Source organism: Martes martes (genome assembly GCF_963455335.1).
Source record: "Martes martes genome assembly, chromosome: 12".
NCBI lineage: Eukaryota > Metazoa > Chordata > Mammalia > Carnivora > Mustelidae > Martes > Martes martes.
This window is the reverse complement of record NC_137900.1, coordinates 27,621,473-27,640,018: the sequence shown is the minus strand read 5'-3', so window position 1 is coordinate 27,640,018 and position 18,546 is coordinate 27,621,473. Positions and strand designations below refer to the sequence as shown.

Sequence of the window (18,546 nt, the reverse complement as noted above, 5' to 3'; positions counted from 1 at the left end):
TTAGGATTTTTAAAAAGTTAGTCATTTACATTTTATGGAGCTTTTAGAGAGGTAGAATTTATTGTTGAACTACCGCTTTGAAAAATGTTGAGCTGCTTTTTCTAGGAATCGAATGCAGGAATAGTTTGATCAAATGCACTCATTTCTCAGTTATAATACATTTATACGTGGGTGATGGATCCTGAGGTCCTGTGAGTTCAGTTTCCAGTTATGTTCTGGTGTCGTTAGTGCTGCTGAGTGTCCCCAGGGACGCTCCACACACACCGGGAAGTGCAGCTTCTCCCAGAGTCACTCTCACCAAAATGTGAGAAATAGGGTGTTGTTTAAAGGAGAATATATATTTCATTTAAAAATAATATTGTTTAGTGCAGATTTTTTTCTTACTGAATCTCCAAAAAGCTAGAAACATTTTCCATTGTTTCCTGAAAATGATTTAACAAGATTTTAAATAAATATAAAACTGCGTATAAAACATGTTGATGGCATTTTATCATCCTTTTCTCATTTACTTCAGTGCAGACTGTACTTTTCCATGCATAAGTAAGTAGGTGCGGGAAGATAACGAAAATATCTTTTCTTTGGAAGATAAGAGTCGCATAGGAGACAGGCATTTCCTCAGATGCTTCCTTGACCCTCAGGTACAGACTCCAGTGTGGGGTTTTGGAGTTGGGCCAAGGGGAGTGAGTGGAGAAGGAACAACTGAGAGTGTCCTGGGGGCACCTGGGTAGCTCAGTCGGCTAAGCATCCAGCTCCTGGTTATGACTCGGGTCATGAGATCGAGCCCTGTGTTGGGCTCCATCCTGGACGTGGAGCCTGCTTGAGTTTCTCTCTTCGTCTGCTCCTCCCCCTGACCCCGCTGCCCCTGCTTGTGTGTGCTCTAAAAAAAAAGTATACCCACACACACACGTATTTATATAGATTTATATGAACTATATATATTTATGTGGAATATATATATTTATATGAACATACACATGAGTGGAATCAGAGCGTACCCCTCCTCCCTTGACTGGCTTACTTGGCTCTGCAGAGTGTGCTCGAGGTTTGTGCACGGAACAGCACATGGCAGACGTTTTCCTGAAAGGCTGCATGACACCCGCTGACTGTAGCTACTGTGTTTTCTTCCTCCGGTCACTGGCCGGGAGGATGGTTGCTCCTCACTCGGGGCTGTCCTGAGTAGTGCTGCCGCGAACATTCCAGCACTCACGTCTCTTAAAGATTCTGCTCTGAGTTCTTGCGGCTCCCAACTTGGAAGTGGGACTGCTGGATCCTGTGGTCTTTTGTGTATGTGCTGAACTTGGGCACGCCTCCCAGAGTGCAGCAGGCCTCCCTGCGCGGGCCCATTGGACTCCCTGCTGCGTGCGTCCCAGTCCCCAGGGCTCTCCTCTCACCCCTACCCACTAGGGTATCTGCGGACGCCCCTTTTGATAATCTCTCCCAGCGATGCGATACCATCTCTGTGACTTCCTTCCTGGTGTGCCAGGAAATGTTCCGAGTCCTCTGATCTCCCCAAATAAACACGATTTGTTTGGCCACGTTGCGTTGCCCGGTGCACCCCTGTACTCCAGAAAGCTCTGTCTGGGCCAAGGGAAGGGTCAGGGCTGGACAGAGGTCCAGGAGGAAGCCAGAGGTGCAGACGTGGGAGGTGGCGTGGTTGCCATTGTCCACCGTTGGGCAGGAACCGGGTGGAAACGTGTCCCCAAGCTGTGGGCCGTGTGGCCTGGGTGTGTGTTTCGCAGGCTTTGTTGCTCATGACATTTCACTGTGTGTACAAAGCCGCACCCGTGTGTGCGCTCTCATACTGAAGATTCCGGTCACCTCTCTTTCAGGCTTTTGTCGGCTTTGGCACAGGGTGCAGCCCGCTAGCCTGGTGTCCTAATTCAGCACGTGACGAGCACCAGCTTGCTTTCTGGATTGGGCCTGCCGGCGCTTGGGTTTAGGCTTTGCCTGTTGGCTGTGAAGAAAGTCTCTTAAGCAGTCTGTGCCTCAGTTTCCTGCCCTCTAAAATGGGATAATATGCTGCTTGCCTCAGAACCTGAGGAGAGGAGTGAGTGAGCGGACCGCAGAGCTCAGAAGGGCACCTGGTGACCATGGCCACAGGCTCACAGGCTGCTCGTGACGCACACGCCACACGCCCTATCCTTACCTTCCCCTTGGTTTTCTCGGTTTCCCCTGAGTCCTGTGTTGTCCTTCCTCCTCTGTTTTCGGCCTCCCCAGCTTGCTGTCACTTCGTGTGAGCCCCTCTGTCCCCACTCTCTGCCCCTCCCCACCCCCGGCTGTAAGAAGCTCTTCCTCTTCTCTGTTCCCTCCCCGGGGTGTAGTCACACCTGTGGCTCAGGACAGGATGGCCCCCCCATCCCCCCCCCATCCAGAGGTCCCAAGTTGCTGCTGCAGCTTCCGTGGAGGAAACACATCTCAGGGCCAAGCAGCCAGAGGCTCCATTTAGCCCTTGCTCGGGTTACAGGTTCTTGTTGGGACAGCAGACCTCTCACCACAGGAGCTCCTTTTCCAGTGCCCCGTGGGTGCAGCAGCAGCCCATCCGGGAGTTCAGCAGGAGAGCTGTGCCCGTCCCTCCCAACAGCTGGTGGGGGACAAGCATCGCTGCTCTCTTTTCCCAATGAGAACATCTTATCCAGGCTCTTCTAAGCTGTTAGGTTGGGGGCGTGTTTCATTCTGTGTTTCTCTTTTGCAGGCGGTTTTAGTGCATAATATCACCACAGGTGAGAAGCTCATCAGAACCCTGCAAGGTGAGTTCCAGTCCCCTCCTTTACATCAGATGTGAGGCCTTTTAGGAAAAGCCCGCCTTTCCTCTCATCCTTTTCTAGTGGCTTTTATTCTAATCTAATGATGGGTAGGATCATGAGTAATTGACTAATCCTTACTGGATTCTTTTTGCCAAACTAACAGTTCCTTAAAGAGCTTTTTCCTTTTAAAAATGTTGATGAACACATTGTAAGGTATTAGGTACAGAATTCAGATGCTCACTTTTTGGTAGGTTAAGAAGTATACCAGAACAGATCACATATATATGTGAATGACAGGTGATCTGTATGTGTAGCTATATATACGGATATATACATCTGTGTACACACACACACATAAATGTAGTATGTGTGGTGTGTATAGGATTTTAGGATTTCTTTTAAATGGGTCACCCTGAATTCAGATTTCTTTTATGAAAATTGTAAAAGTTATCCAGGCCAATTTAATTCCATTTCTTTGCTGCCCTGATTCAGTTTGGCAGCCGGGTCTGGTTTCCATTGGGCCCTAGGAAGCAGCGGTGGCGAGGGCAGTCCTGGGGTGAGCCCCTCTCTGGTTGGCTCCCCCATTGGCTGTGACTGGGGGACTCAGCAGGCCCTGGGTGGTCCTGGGGCCTGGTGAAAGGAGAGCTAGGTCCCATGGGGCCGACCTTTACCGTGGGTAGGAAGCTCCTATGCCCACCCCCACCCCGAGCCTCACTTCAGCCTCTGGGCAGGTAGCTCTGTCTAGAGCTGCACCGTCCAGAGTGGTGGCCACGAGCCCTGTGGCCAGGGAACCCTGAAGTGTGGCTAGTGGGATGGAACTGGATTTTAAATTCTTGTGTGATTTTCAGTGATTTAAGTTAAAGACTGAAACTCTGAGTCGACTCTGTTATTGGGAGAGCTAAATATTTACAGCTTAATATGTTAGTCTACTTTTTAACTGTGCATGTGATAAAATCTAAATTCAGATGAAGCATTCCCAGTGCAGATTTAATGTCTGGATTGAGATGTGCTCTAACTGGTACCCAATAGATTTCAGAGACGTATGAAAGAGAGAACATAAAATATCTCATTCATGGTTTTTTTGTATTCATTACATGTTGGCAAGATAATGTTGCATAGCTGTCGAGTTCAAATATGTTATTAAATGTGATAATGCACCTGGTTTGGTTCTTAAAAATGTGGTTGCTAGAAAGATTACCTACGTGGCTTGCCTTGTAGTTCTGTTGGACCATGCTGGTCTAGGGTTCTCGTCCCACAGTGGGTTCTAAGAATACGAGTAGGGGACATTGAGAGTTTTACAAAGTTACGTGGGTCCCTGGACTGCCAGGGGCTTTGCAGAGCTCCCCCTTCTTGTCTGGCCTTTTGAGAATGATCCATGTCGTGGACATCAGTAGGTTATTCCTTCTGTTGCTGAGCCGTAGTCCCTCGCCCCATACTTGATTTGATGATGGGAATTTTTTTTAAATGTGCAGTTTATTGAGGTGTAATTTACACCCAGTAAAGTGTACCCTTTGTAGTGCAGAGTTCTGTGTTTGGACAAATGTCCCATCCCCTATATCACCGCAGCCACGACCAGACCCTGTCCTGCAGGAAGTGCCCCCAACCCTTTGAGGTCAGTCCTCTGCCTCAGCCTCCGGCCCCACTGAGCGGTTTTACAACCCTCCAGTTTTAAGTCTTGGAGCATCTCCTAGAACTGCTCATGAGATGGAGGCTTGTTACTGTGTCTTTGGCATTTCACTGAATCCTTCACTTTCGTTTCATTTTCCCCCAGGAAGCCCTGTAGGTTTAGAGTCATGGGGGCAGACCCCGGGGATGTGGGTATGTGTCTAGGGCTGTGTCCCAGGCCCTGGTTGCGGCCTTCTGGCCACTCTGCTGTCCCCTCTGTGGCAGCTCTTCTTTCTCCCTCGGCCCTTGGTCAGCGGCTGCTGTTTTCTGCAAGACTTTTAGGAGCCAAGAGGTCAGGGCAGCAGGGCTGATGAGTCTCCTCCAGGAAAGCATGCTGCTTCCCAGCTGGGGGGTGGGGATTAAATGAGCACAGGCCTGGGGAATGGCTGGTGGCGGTGAGTGACAGGAGGTAAGCAGGAGGGCAGCTGGCCGGCAGCCTGGGCCCGAGGACGGGGTTCTGCCCTGAGTGGCTTACCTGAGCAGATGTTGAAATCCACGTTTCACAGGCTGAAGGGGAAGTCTTCTGCGGACCAGGGGACACAGTGGCATGGGTCACCTTGTGGGACAGCTCAGGGTTTAGGATGTCTAAGAAAGAGCTGAACAGAACCTCCTAATGCATTTTAAAGGTCAGAGGTCAAAACCGATTCAGAGAGAGGGTAAGATTGCGGTTGGGTTGTGGATTTCCAAGGCTCCTCCACGGTTCTGGAACGTTCTCTTCCCTCTCTCCTCCCCTCTGTACTCTCCTGCGTGCCCTTGCCCACTGTGTTGTGACACATCTGCTGCTGTTGTGACGGCCACGCTGGCGACCTACTGGCTCCTGGGTGGTCCTCTGGCTCAGACCAGTTAAAGGCCCTGCAGAAGAACTATGGCCGGCTGCAGCAGGACGTGCTCCAGTTCCAAAGGAACCAGACCAACCTGGAGCGGAAGTTCTCCTACGACCTGTAAGTATGGCCCCCAGGGGTTGGGGGTGCTTTGTGTTCTGAGCAGTGGGCGTGAGCAGGTGGGTGTGCACTGCACATCCGGGTTCTGCAGGAGGCCCCGCGCACTTCCTCATGTAAGTGTGAGCCGAGCTTCAGAAAACTCTGGAAGAGGACCAGCTGGCGGCTCATGATTCAGAATACACGGGAGGGCAGTGTCCCGGAGCAGGAAATGGCCTGTCAACATACTTGTAAAGTTCCGTGAAGTTTTACAGGGCAGGTGTGCTGGTTAAGTCAGTAACGGAAGGCCTTTAAAAATGTCTTCGGGAAGTGCTCAGATGCGCCCTTCGTCCACTCCTAGACTGAAAGGCGTCTTTGGCATCAGATCCGGGATTTATCTCTGGGCGTTGGCATGTGGACATTCTGTTTCTGTGAGACTCCTAGCGTCTCTTCAAATTTCTGCAGTGAGAAGGGAGCACTTTTATTTTTCAGCTTTATTGAAGTATGATTGACAGATAATCATTGTAAATATTTAAGGTATAAAGCCTGGAATTTTGATATGCCTCGACATTGTGAAATGTCCCCGATCAAGCTCATTAAACATGATCGTTGTGCATGTGTGGTGAGAACACTTAGGATCTGTGCCTTCAGAGCATTCCAGGTGTACGTCACTCGTAACCGTACTCCCCGTGCTGCCGTTCCGTCCCGGCTTAGAGTCAGGCCTGTCTGTTTTAAGCAGATGAGAACTTCAGTTGTGTACAAAAACCCTACACATTTACCTCTGGGGGGATTTTTATGACCCAAAACAAAACAATAAACTTGCAAAAGGTTAGCTAAACCCTATAGTAAGATAGTAAAAACCAGTTGTAGGGAGTGGAGAGTAAGTCCTAGTCTGTGTTTGTTTTCCCCGATACGAGCAGCATAACTCAGGCACAGGGGGTCTGGGATTCGGTGGCAAATAGCCACCTATGAGCCCAGTCCTCTTTCCCGTTGGCTGACTTCTCCCTGGTTTGTGTCCAAGGTCATATGGATTTTTCACATAATTGCAGTCACTGATAACAGTTTTAAATCATTGTTTTCCACTTGCTTGTGTTATTTATAAATAGAAGTCTGTACTGCTCCAAAATGTAGCATCACTAAAAATGGCTGGTTAATATTGTGGAGGTGCAGAATTTACCTCATGATGTCCGTGTTTGGATATTTCAGGTACTTCTAAGTTTTTGATTATTCTGACTAGCCTGATAGCAATGTGTATACCTTTTAAAGATAATTCTTTTGGATTATTTCCTTCTAAAAAGGACTCATCTGTAGGTTCAGTGTCATAAACTGCCAAGTTGCCTTCTGAATGATTTTCCTCACCCCACTGCCCTCACTGGGATTCTCAGTCCTTCCAAAAGATTGTCCACTCACTGTGGTAGCATGCTGATCACTTTAAAACAAAATACTACTAAAATCAGGAAGCCCCAAATATATAAACATGCGGAGGACATGCACTAACGTCAGTAGAAGGGAAACGTAATTAGAAAATATGCGTATGGAACCTTCTTCAGCCAGGCCAGTGGTTCTCAATTTTGGTTGGTGATTTTGCTCCCGGGAGACCTTTGGCAATGTCCGGAGACCTGCGGTCAGCATTCTGCAGTGCACAGGGCAGACCTCATATTGGGGTTTTCCCTGGCCTCAAACACGGTGGTGTTCAGTTGAGGACCCCTGAGCTGGGCCAGTCATCAACGTTCACTAGCACTCAGAAATGAAGACGGCCCAGTCTCTGTATTATTCATCCCTAGAAGATACCTTCAAACGCATTTCCCTTCCATTCTTTAAAATAGGATAAGCCATTAATGCCCTCACTTGATGCATGTTGACTCAGAAGGAGCTGACCTCACTGGAAATCGGCAGTCGTCCAGGCCCAGCGACGGGGAGGGTGGCTCTGCTCCCCATGTCAGAGCAGACAGGGAGAGTGGCCAGGCCTGCTGGACTCACCCTTTTTCTCTTAGGAGGTTGATGGCTAGTTTGAAACCCTTTCTGGCTGACGTCAGTATTGAGGTTGTTATGCCCAAAGTGTTATCCCAGATACGGTGTGTTTCCTGGGGATGATGTTCATGGAGTGTTGGAAGCTGTCTTTGGGTTAGAGACCCTTTTTGACCTGAGAAAAGGTGCAGATCCCTTGTTGGCAATATCTGTGAAGTTGTGCATCCCGTTCGTGGGACAGCGGAAGCTCACCTGCATAGCCGCTCTGTAAACACCCTGTCAGGCCTGAACCCTTTCTAGCAGGCAGTGCTGGGAGTGGCAGAACTGACAGCAAGGCCGGTTTCCTGATGCACAAATTAGTGTTTGTTCTTCCAAATCGGCCTCCCCACTTCTCGCTCCCACACCTGTGTCAGACATCACTAAGTGGTCACGTTCTGGGTCGGTCTTGGTCACACACTGCCTTGCAGGCTTCCTCCCCAGAGCACGTAGGGTTGGTTTCTCACATGAACTGCTTGTCATCTCATTTCCACACCACGAGGAAATAGTTTGCCAAAGGTGTTACAGCACTGCCCTGATGATTGCGTCCTGGACGATCAGGTCACCCGCCTTCATAGATTCCTGTGTGGCGTACGACCCGCGCATCGATTGCACCAGCCATGATCACCCTGGCGGCAGGTCCTGTGTGTCTCTGTGTTTTCGCTCTAGTTGGTGACTGAACGGTTGGCACGTGTATGTAAGCGGAAGCTCGCCTGAGGCCTTCGGGGCGTCACACTGTCACCCTCCCCACGGCCTGCATCCCCTTGTTTGAGCTTCATTCTGAGGCTGTTTCCTTACCGCTGTGGAGCTGGAATGGGGGAAGCTGGCCTTCACCCGCAAGGCTGGGAGAGCGAGGCTCTTTGTCCTTGGTTTTGGCAGGGCTGAGAGCAGGTGAAAACAGTACGTATTTCCCATTTGTAGGTTTCTGAAGGTTCGGGAATGGCTGTGCCCCTGTCATTGGCTGGTCCCAAGCGTCTGGGATGCTTTCTGCTAACAGTGAACTGGCATGTTTAGTTCGTTCGGGTATAGACGGTCTCTCTTCTTGTTCTGTGCGTTCAACGTACTGCGTACTAGTCTGTCACCAGCGAGTTGCCTGTTTGTGACAGTTTTATTTAAATGAATTTTTCAGCGAGTATTCTCTTGATCTGTAAGCTGTCCAAAGTCCGGAAGTCTGTCTTCCGTTCTGTCTGCAACCCCTGATGCCCTTCTCTGCATGTGGTTCTTGGGGACCCACGGACTCCTTTGCACCGTAGGTTACATTCCAAGAGCTGTGGGCTGAGTGCACTTACAGCTGGCTCTGAAGGGCCCGTGACCCAGAAGAGGCAGCTGGGCCCTAGAGAGAGCATGGCACAGAGCCAGGAAACCCCAGGTCTGGCTTTTGCTTTTTCAGCCTTATCTCTCTCTCTCTCTGACCCTGGTCAGCGGCCCTCATTCAGGTCACCCCCCCCCCAACTTCCTTATTTGTACAAGTGGGTAATTCTCTCAATTACTCTACAACCCTGACACACAGGATGCTCTTAAACTCTAGGCTGAAAGCTCTGATGATGCCTCAGAATATCTTAGCTAAGAGAGGGCTCAGCCTGAGCTAGGTGATGGGCTCCAATAAGAATTTTCTCATACTGGCTGGGCATCTTCCAGTTCCTTTTTATTTTTATTTTTTAAAAATGAAGCTGAGGGGTGCCTGGGTGGCTCAGTGGGTTAAGCCTCTGCCTTTGGCCCAGGTCATGATCTCAGGGTCCTGGGATTGAGCCCCGCATCAGGCTCTCTGCTCAGCGGGGAGCCTGCTTCCCTTCCTCTTTCTCTGCCTGCCTCTCTGCCTACTTGTGATCTCTCTCTCTCAAATAAATAAATAAAATTTTTTAAAAAATGAAGCTTGAATTTTGGAGCAGTTTCAGGTTTGCAGACTTCCTATGTGCTGCAGACCTGGTTCCCCTGTTGTTAACACTTTCCATTGATGGGGTTTATTTGGCTCAGTTAATGAACCAGTATGGATCCATCATTAACTAAAGTTCATACTTTGTGTTTCCTTGGTTTTCCCCCTAATGTCCTTTATCTCTTCCTGGACCCCACATTCCGTCTGTTCACGTTTTCTTCGAGTCCTCTTGGCTATGACCATTTCTCAGACTTATTTTTTTATGATCTTGTTAGTTTTAAGGAGTGCTGGTCAGGTGTCTTATAGTGTGATTTCTTATAGTTTGTTGCAGTTGGGATTTATCTGGTGTGTTTTTCACGGCTAAACTGGGGCAACACATTGCTAGGAGGAAGGCCACAGAGGTCAAGTGCCACTTTCATTACTTCGTATCGAGGATACGTACTATCCATGTGGCTTGTCCCTGTCGTTGATGATCTTGATTACCTTACTGAGGTAGTGTTTGGTTTCTTCACCATAAAGTTACTCTGTTCTCTCTCCCTCTGTACTGGGAGGGACCCAATTGGATGCCCCCTCAATCAGCCATTTCTCTCTCTCTTTAAATTGGAGAGTTGTATTAAGAAGCCAAGTTCTGGGGCACCTGGGTGGCTCAGTTGGTTGGGCAACTGCCTTTGGCTCAAGTCATGATCCTGGAGTCCCGGGACAAGTCCCGCACCAGGGTCCTTTGCTCCTTCTGACCCTCTCTGATCTCATGCTCTCTCTCTCTTTCAAATAAATAAATAAAACCTTAAAAAAAAAAAAAAAGCCAAGATCTAGGTACTAGGTGTGTTTGTTGCTGCTGGGGTGTGGTTGTTTCTAGGCCCCATCAGCTGCAGCACAGAGAGGTCTGCGTGTGTACTAACCTGCGTTGTATACAGACATTGATGACTATTTCTGTAGGTTCCCAGCTGTATTCATACTAAACCAAGCATAAGTTCTGTCTTGTAAGATTGGCGTCTCCCGTTCTAATCTAAGTTAACAGAACAGTCTATTTTGGATATCTTCTCAACTTGGGGCAGTGTGCAATTATTAATATTTTGTGGCTCAAAATATTTTTAAAACTGCCTGTGGCAAAGACTGGCCGTGGCTTATCCAGATCCATGATTTTCTCCCACAATACAATTCCTGCATTTCCAAACCCTCCTCGCAGTGAAGTATGGCCTGGTGACCAAGTTCCGGCCAGCACGGGAGGGAAGTGGAAGCGCAGGACCGTAGGAAGGCAGTCTCCTGGAAGTGCGGGTGGTCCACCCCACCCCATCTCGTTTACCTTCCCCTCATTCCTCCCTGCTGCTTGGGACTCACGCAAGATGGCTGGGCCACTGTCGCCGTCTTGGATCATGAGGCTGGAAACCCGTGCTAGAATCATGAAACGGAGAAGGCTGTATCCCTGATGACTCAGAGCGGCCATCCTGGCTGGGCTACCTACATGAGACTTCGATTTGTGGAAGGAGCAGATTGCTATCATTTTCCCCTTCTGTTTCACCCAGCCAAACCTGATAAGCTAACTTACCCACTTTTTGAAAGTGCCTTTGGATACCGTTACACAGTCATTTTCGTGAATCCTTCTCTATTACCCAAAAAAAGACTTCTTAGGGAAGGTCACTTAGAATGGAATCCTACCTAGTGGGGAGTAGAGAAGGGTAGCTAGGACTTGTTCTAGAAAAGAAAGGATGTGAGGAGCTCAGAGTGGTCTGGGCGAGGCAGAGGTATCCTGTGGTCCTGGAGGTGAGCTAAGAGGAGTAATATTTTGGGCATGGTTATACAGGTGACTAGTTATGTGGGCCCCACTGGGAAAGTCTTCTTCCTGGAACTGAGGACGGGGATGTTCGATCTCTGTCATAGTTGTGCAGATCCCCCAGTGGGTTTGTTTTCTTTTTTTTTTTCTCCCCAGTCTGTTTTCTGTTACTATGATTGGGTAATGTCTGTGGTTCTGTCTTGCAGTTCACAGATTCTCGCCTCCATTCTGCTACTTGCACTCATTCCTTAAGTTCTTTAATTTTGGTTATTGCATTTTTCAGTTTGGAAATTTCCATGTGGTTCTTCCTTACATCTTCTGTTTCTTTGCTGAGACATTTATTCTTTCATTTGTTTCAAGCATCTTTGAATTGCTCACTGAAACATTTCTCTGGTGGCTGTTTGGAAATGTTTGTCAGATCATTGTAACTTCTCTTTGTAACTTCTCTGTCATGTCGGCATTGGAATCTGTTGGTGGTCTCTCTTCACTCATTTGAGATCTTCCTGGTGCTTGAGGTGATGGTGGTTTTCAGTTGAAACCTCTGGTTGTTGGGAGAAGCCCGGACTCATCGCTGACTTCCTTGGCTGGCACCCCGAGGGGAGAGGACACATTCGCATAGGTGGAGGCTGAAACACAGGCTTCTTCCCACGTGCTCTCCAGTGTCACCACTGGGGTGTTCTGTAGACCCGAAGCCCCTGGCCGGTCTGCCTTCTCTCCTACCATTCAGTCCTCTTCTGTTTGTTTTAAATATAATGCCCAGGGTTTGCAGATGTACTTAGTGGGAGGGATAGGGAAAAATCCATCTATCCCATCTTCCCGGAAGCGAAAGTCCAGCTGGATTTTGACACTGTCTAGTGTTAGCACAAACCCCACAGGCTTCAGTCCCACAAGACTCTCCCCTCTTCAGATGACACCCACAAGTTCCGCATGTCCCCAAGGTACCTGTACTCTGTCTCCTAGCTACAACAAGTTCAGTGCTTCCCGAACCCCTCAGGGTTGGTACTTCTCCAGGATGACTGACAGAACTCTTCCCAGGGCTGTACTCAAGACGAGAGTTTCATTAGAAGGGCTGTATCTCAGGAACAGCTACATGGTGGAGTCTTGGTTTTAGGGCCATTGTAGGAGAAATTGCTCCTTTCCTGGTGGAGTTGGGGTGCCACCTTTCTAGTACCTGGTGTTCACCGACTGAGAAGATTGTCAAGCCTCATCACCCAGAGATTTTATCTGAGGTTTTACTACATAGGCACGATTGATTAAATCGTCAGCCACATGACTGAACTCCATCTCTACTCTCCCCGTTCCTGGAGGGAGGTGGTGGGGCTGAAAGTTCCAGCCCTATTAATCATGGGGGTGATCCCCCCTGGCCGCCAGCCCCCATCGTCAGGCTCTGTGAGCTGGCACATTAGCACAAACTCGGGTGTGGTCCAGGGGGACTCATTTGATTGACAGAGGACCCTCCTATAAGTCAGGAAATTCCAAGGGCTTTAGGAGCTCTGTGCTAATAGCTGGGGATAAGACCATATAGCTATCTCTGATTATACCACAGATGGTATTTTAAATAAAACTTCTTAAAATATTTTATTTGAGAGGGAGGGAGAGAGAGAGAGAGAGAGTGAGTTCGAGCACAGAGGGAGAAGGAGAAGCAGACTCTGTGCTGAGCTGGGAGCCTGACATGGGGCTCGATCCCAGGACTCTAGGATCATGACCTGAGCTGAAGGCAGACGCTTAACCGACTGAGCCACCCAGGTGTCTGTAAGAATTATTTTTTCCTAACCAATGAAGTTCACCTGTTTTAGAACAGTGTGACAAATTTGTAGTTTCAGCCAACTCCAGTTTTCTTGCCATTTAGTACTGAAACCACATGCCTCACGTGCCCTCTTGAGATGGAGAGCTGGACCCAGGAAGAAGACGAGCCGTGTCTTACTGACGCGGTGGATTGCAGGGTCATGGCAGGGGAGACTTGCGGTGTAGACCCATCCCTAAATCTTTGTCTTTCCCTTTGCTTTCTCTCACTGGAGGAGCCAGTGCATCAGTCAGATGAAGGAGGTGAAGGAGCAGTGTGAGGAGCGGATAGAAGAAGTCACAAGAAAGGGGAATGAGGCCGTTGCTTCCAGAGACCCGAGTGAAAAAAAGGACCAAAACCAGCAGGTAATTCTGGGATTTTTTTCTGCCCAGGATTCCAGAAGGCATTCCTCGCCTCTCCTCAGGCATCCTGTTCCCTTGTCTTCGGACTGATTGGCATTTACCTCTGCTCTCCACTGTGGGTTTGGTTCCCTGAGACACGCCGGCCGCTCCCAGGACGTGGACACTCTGAAGGGCATGCCGGGCTCTGCCTTGTCCTTGGACTCAGGGCGTCACCGGGGTTTCTTCAGCGAAAGTCTACAGGCCCCCTGGGAGAGGCTTCAGAACTGCGGTCCCCGCACCAGCGGGGCAGGGGTGGGGCTGCTGAGCGCCCCTGGTGGCAGGGCATGTGCCACTTGGCCCATGAAGGGGCTGCTCGAGGCCTTTGGAAAACCTGCGTTTGTTGGCTGTAAATACAGCAGCTTTATTGAGAGAGAATTCACAGACCATACCATTCACCACGTATAGTTTAGAATTCGTTGGTTTTTCGTATATTCACAAAATTGTGCAGCCATCATCACAGTCCATTTTAGAACATTCTTGTTCCCCCAAATAAACTCCATAACCGTTCGCTCTCCCCACTCACTCCTAGAAAACCATTAATCTGCTTTCTGTTTCCATAGATTTGCGTAGCTGGATATCTCCTGTCAGTAGAATCATAGCTGTGTGACTTTGTGTGTCTGGATCCTTTCACTTAGTGTACAGCTTTCCAGGTTCACCCGCGTGTCTGCATGTATGACTACTTCATTCTTGTTTATGGCTGGACAATATCGTGTGCATAGGCCACATTTTGTTGATTCATTTGTTGGTTGATAGGAATTCAGGTTATTTTTAGTTTTAGGCAGATTATGAATAATGCTGCTATGAACATGCGTGTAGACATTTTTGTATGGAGGTTAAGTTTTCATTTCCCTTAGGTGTATACCGAGGAGTGGAGTTGCCGGGTCATATGGTAACTCAGTGTTTAATGAGAAACTGCCAGACCGTTTTCAAAAACCAGTCACACTCTTTTTTACATTTTGACCAGCAGTTTGAGGGGTCCCATTTCTCCACATCCTGGCCAGCTCTTACCTGTCTTTGTCATTGTAGTCATGCTCGTGGGTGCAGGGCCCTGGGTCAGTGTGGTTTGGATTTGCATTTCCACGATGACGAACATTGAGCATCTTTTCTTGTGCTTTATTGGACATTTGTATCTTTTTGGAGAAATGTCTATACACTTTACCCATTTTTAAATTGAGTTATTTTATAATTGAGTTGGAGTTCTTTATATATTCATATATATGAAGATATTAGCTATGATTTGCAAGTATTTTTTCCTATTCTGTGAGTTTTATTTTTTTACTTTCTTCATGGTGTTCATTGGAATATGAAAGTTTTAAATTTTTATGAAGTCCAGTTTATTATTTATTCTGTTGTATGTTCCTTTGGTGTTCTAATTTAAAATGCTTTGCCTAATCCAAGGTCATGAAAATATTAAGAGTTTTCTAGTTCTTACCTCTTTCATTTAGTCCTAGGACCCATTTTGAGTTAATTTTTTATATCTGGTGTGAAGTAGGGGTCCAACTTCATTGTTTTGCTTATGGATATCCAGTTGTCTCTTGGCACATTTTTTTTAAAACAAAAAACAAAAAACAACTTATTTTTTCCACGGAATTGTCATGACACCCTTGTCAAAAATCAGTTTACTGTAACTATGAGGGTGTATTGTGGATTCTCAGTTCTATTCCATTGGTCTGTTTGTCCCTTATTTTAGCACTGTATGTACAGCCTTGATTACTATGGCTTTGTAGTAAGCTTTGAATTTAGGGAGGATGACTCCTCCAATGTTGTTTTAAAGATTTTATGAGCAAAAACAGGGGAGCAGCAGAGGGAGAGGGAGGAGCAGGCTCTCCACTGAGCTGAGAGCTGGGCTCATTCCCAGGACCCTGGGATGGTGACCTGACCCGAAGGCAGACGCTTAACTGACTGAGCCACCCAGGTGCCTCCTTTTTTTAATTTTAATTTTTTAAAAATATTTATTTATCTTAGGGAAGGGACAGGGGGAGGAGTAGAGAGAGAGAGAGACTCTCCATCAGACTCCCCACCGAGCATGGAGCCCGACTCAGGGCTGGTAATGACCTGAGCCAAAACCAAGAGTCAGATGCTTAACTGACTGTGCCACCCATGCACCCCTCCAACATTGTATTGTATTTAATTTAATTAATTAATTTATTGATTTATTTAATTTGGGTGAGAGAGAGCACAAGTGGGGGTAGGAACAGAGGGAGAGGGAGATGTAGGCTCTGCACTGAGCGGGGAGCCTGATGTGGGGCTCGATCCAGGGACTCCAGGATCACTGCCTGAGCAGAAGGCAGGCACTTAGCTGACTGAGCCTCCCAGGTGCCCCCAATGTTGTTCTTTTTAAGGACTATTTTGGTTATTCTGTGCCAGCTGAATTTCCATATGAGTTTTAGGATCTATTTGTCAGTTTCTTCAACAAAGCCAGGTGAGACTGAAATTATATTGAATCTGTTGATCAGTTTGGAAGTATTGCCATCTTAGCAACATTAAGTCTACTGTTCTATGAATGTGGGATGTCCTTCCGCTTATTTATGTCCTTTAAAAATCTCTCAAACAATGTGTTGTAGTTTACAGAAGTCTTGTACTTCTTTGTTCAATTTATTTTTTATGCTGTTAAAAATGGAATTGTTTTATTTTCATATTCATTGCTAGTTCTGTAGAAATGTAATTCATTTGTTTATTTTGATCGGGTATGTTGCAACCTTGCTGCACTTTATTCTAATAGTATTTTTTGGTATCTGATTTCTTTAAATTTTCTATATACAGTATTGAGTCATCAAAGCAGAGACACATTTTCCCTTCCCACTCTGGATGCCTTTGTTTCTTATTAGCTAATTGCACTGGCTAGAACCTCCATTCAGTGTTAACAGAAGTGGAAAAACAGATCTCCTTGTTCTTGATCATGGAGGGAAAACATTCCGTTTTTACCATTAAGTTTGATGTTAGCTGTGTGTTTTCATAGATAGACTTTATCAAGTTGAGGAAGTCCCCTTCTGTTTCTTGTTTTTGTTTTAAAGATTTATTTTAGAGAGCACATGCGAGAGGTGGGAGGGACAGAGAGGGAGAGACAGAATCCCTAGCCAACTCCCCCCTGAGCTCAGAGCCTGAGGCGGAATTCCCACCTCCTGACCCTGAGATCATGACAGGAGCCTGGAGCCCAAACCAAAAGTTGGACACTTAATCGACTGAGCCACCCAGGCACCCCTTCCCTTTTGATCTTAATTGTTGAGTGTTTTTATCAGGAGGTGTTGGATTTTGTCAAATTCTTTTTCTCAGTTTATTGAGATGGTCATGTGGGGTTTTTTGTCTGTTATGCTACTGATACACTATTACATGGATTTTTAGATGTTTCACCTTGCGTTCATGGGATTTATCCCTCTTGGTCATGGTATATAATCTTTTTATATGTTGCTAGATTTGATTTGCTAGTATTTTGTTAAGGATTTTAGTGTTTATATTCATAAGAGATACTGGTTTTCTTGTAGTGTTTTTTGGTTTTGATATCTATTAATATTGGACTCATAGAATGAGTTGGGGCCTATTCCTTTCTCTCAGGGTTTTGGGGTGGTTTTTTGTTTTTGTTTTTGTTTTTGTTTTTGTTTTGGAAGAATTTGTTAAGATCTGGTATTGGTCTTTAAATGCTTGGTGGGGTTCACTAGTGAAGTCATCTGGGCTTGGGCTTTTCTTTGGGGGAAGTTTTTAAATTACTAATTCAATCTCTTATTATATAATAAGTCTTTACACATTTTCTATTTTTAAAGAAATTTGAGAGAGAGGGACTGGGTGGAGGGGCAGTGGGAGAGAATGTGGGGCTCGATCTCACGGCCCATGAGATCATGACCTGAGCTGAAACCAAGAGTCAGACGCAACCGACTGAGCTACCCAGGCGCCCCGCACATTTTCTATTTCTTGAGTCAGTTTTGGTAGTTTGTATTGTTCTAGGAACTTGCTTACTGTCCTCTAAGTCATCAAAGCTGACATAGTTATTCGTGGTGTTCATTTTTAATATTTTTATTTGTGTAAGGTCAGTAGTGTTGTCCCATTTTATTTTTTATTTTAGTAATTTGAGTTTTCTCTTTTTCTTGGTTAATCCAGCTAAAAGTTTGTCAATTTTGTTCAACTTTTTGAAGAACTAACTTTGACTTCATTCATGTTCTCTGTCTTTCTGTTCTGTATTTCATTAATTCCCCCTCCAGCCTTTATTATGTCCTTCTGTGCTTCAGGTTCTGTTTGCTCTTCTTTGTCCAGTGTCTTAAGGTGGAAGATTAGGTTACTGATTTACCATCTTTTCTTCTTGATATAGACCTGCACATTTCCCCCTAAGCACTGCTTTAATAGCCTCCCATAAGTTTGGTATGTCATGTATTTGTACTGCTTTAATAGCCTCCCATAAGTTTGGTATGTCATGTATTTGTTTTAATTTTTTTCGAGATACTCTCTTTATGCCTAGTGATTCCTTTGACCCATTGGTTTAATTTAGGAACGTGTTGCCTAATTCCCACGTGTTTGTGAGTTTCTCAAATTTTATTGTCATTGATAATTTCAGTCCATCGTGATTAACAACATACAGAGTATGTTCTCCAGTCATTTCAGATTTGTTGAGGCTTGTTTCATGGCCTAGCCTCTGCCCTGGGGAATGTTCCACGTGCCCTTGAAGAATGTGTTTTGCTCTTGTCAGGTCAGTGTCCTATGGAAGTCAGCCTGGTCTGGTTCGTTTCTAGCGTTCAGGTCATCCTTGTCCTCGTTGATCAGACTGCTAGAAACCTACTTGTTAATCTGTTACTGAAAGTACTTTCTGGGAGATCTTAACCTTCGACCTTTGGATTTATGCCAGGTAGTATGACACAACTAGGGTAGATCAAGGCATTTCTCCGGGTTTGGGTGTTTTGTCAGAAGGATGTCCATTGCCTTGCATGGGGTTGTTGTGAGGTTTAAAGTCACGGAGCCCCCGGCGGTCGTGTGCTCCTCTTTCAGCTCCGAGCCCCCAGCGAGCTTCAGCCCAGGCCACAGGAAGCAGACCTGCCCCAGGCAGAGGTGCTGCAGGTGAGAGGAAACGTGCCCAGCAACGGCGAGCCCCAGACACCAGCCCCCAGTTCTGAGGCGGCTTTGGATTTGAAGAGACAAGGTGAGAGAGGTAAATGAAGCCTGGTAATTGCACATTTAAGCCGTCTCTAAGATAGACATAGTGGCAGTCCGGCATCTTTGCGGATGGCCTCACGACAAAGTGTCCCCGTGGGAGGCAACCGGTGAGCTGGGTTTGGGTTGCTGGAGGCAGGTGAAGGTCTCTCCGGTGCCTGGAATTGGGGCCGCAAGGCTTTTCCTTGTCTTACTGTCATCCTTGTGGACCGAGTGCCTTGTTCTTTGGCAGCGTGTGAAGGCCCAGGCTGTGCT

The 18,546-nt window shown here is 46.9% G+C and overlaps 1 protein-coding gene across 2 annotated transcripts in view; it reads left to right on the top strand.

Annotated features, from left to right (window-relative positions):
• The window catches only part of GOLM1 (golgi membrane protein 1), a 57,810-nt gene that overhangs the window by 28,809 nt on the left and 10,455 nt on the right, over window positions 1-18,546 (top strand). The window contains exons 4-7 of one of the 2 annotated variants that reach the window (XM_080819947.1): window positions 2,693-2,747; window positions 5,248-5,350; window positions 12,993-13,122; window positions 18,130-18,280. In XM_080819947.1, the coding sequence (XP_080676073.1) occupies window positions 2,693-2,747; window positions 5,248-5,350; window positions 12,993-13,122; window positions 18,130-18,280 (439 nt within the window). Of the gene's footprint in view, window positions 1-2,692; window positions 2,748-5,247; window positions 5,351-12,992; window positions 13,123-18,129; window positions 18,290-18,546 lie in introns of both variants that reach the window. The other variant, XM_080819946.1, reaches the window with a different exon arrangement.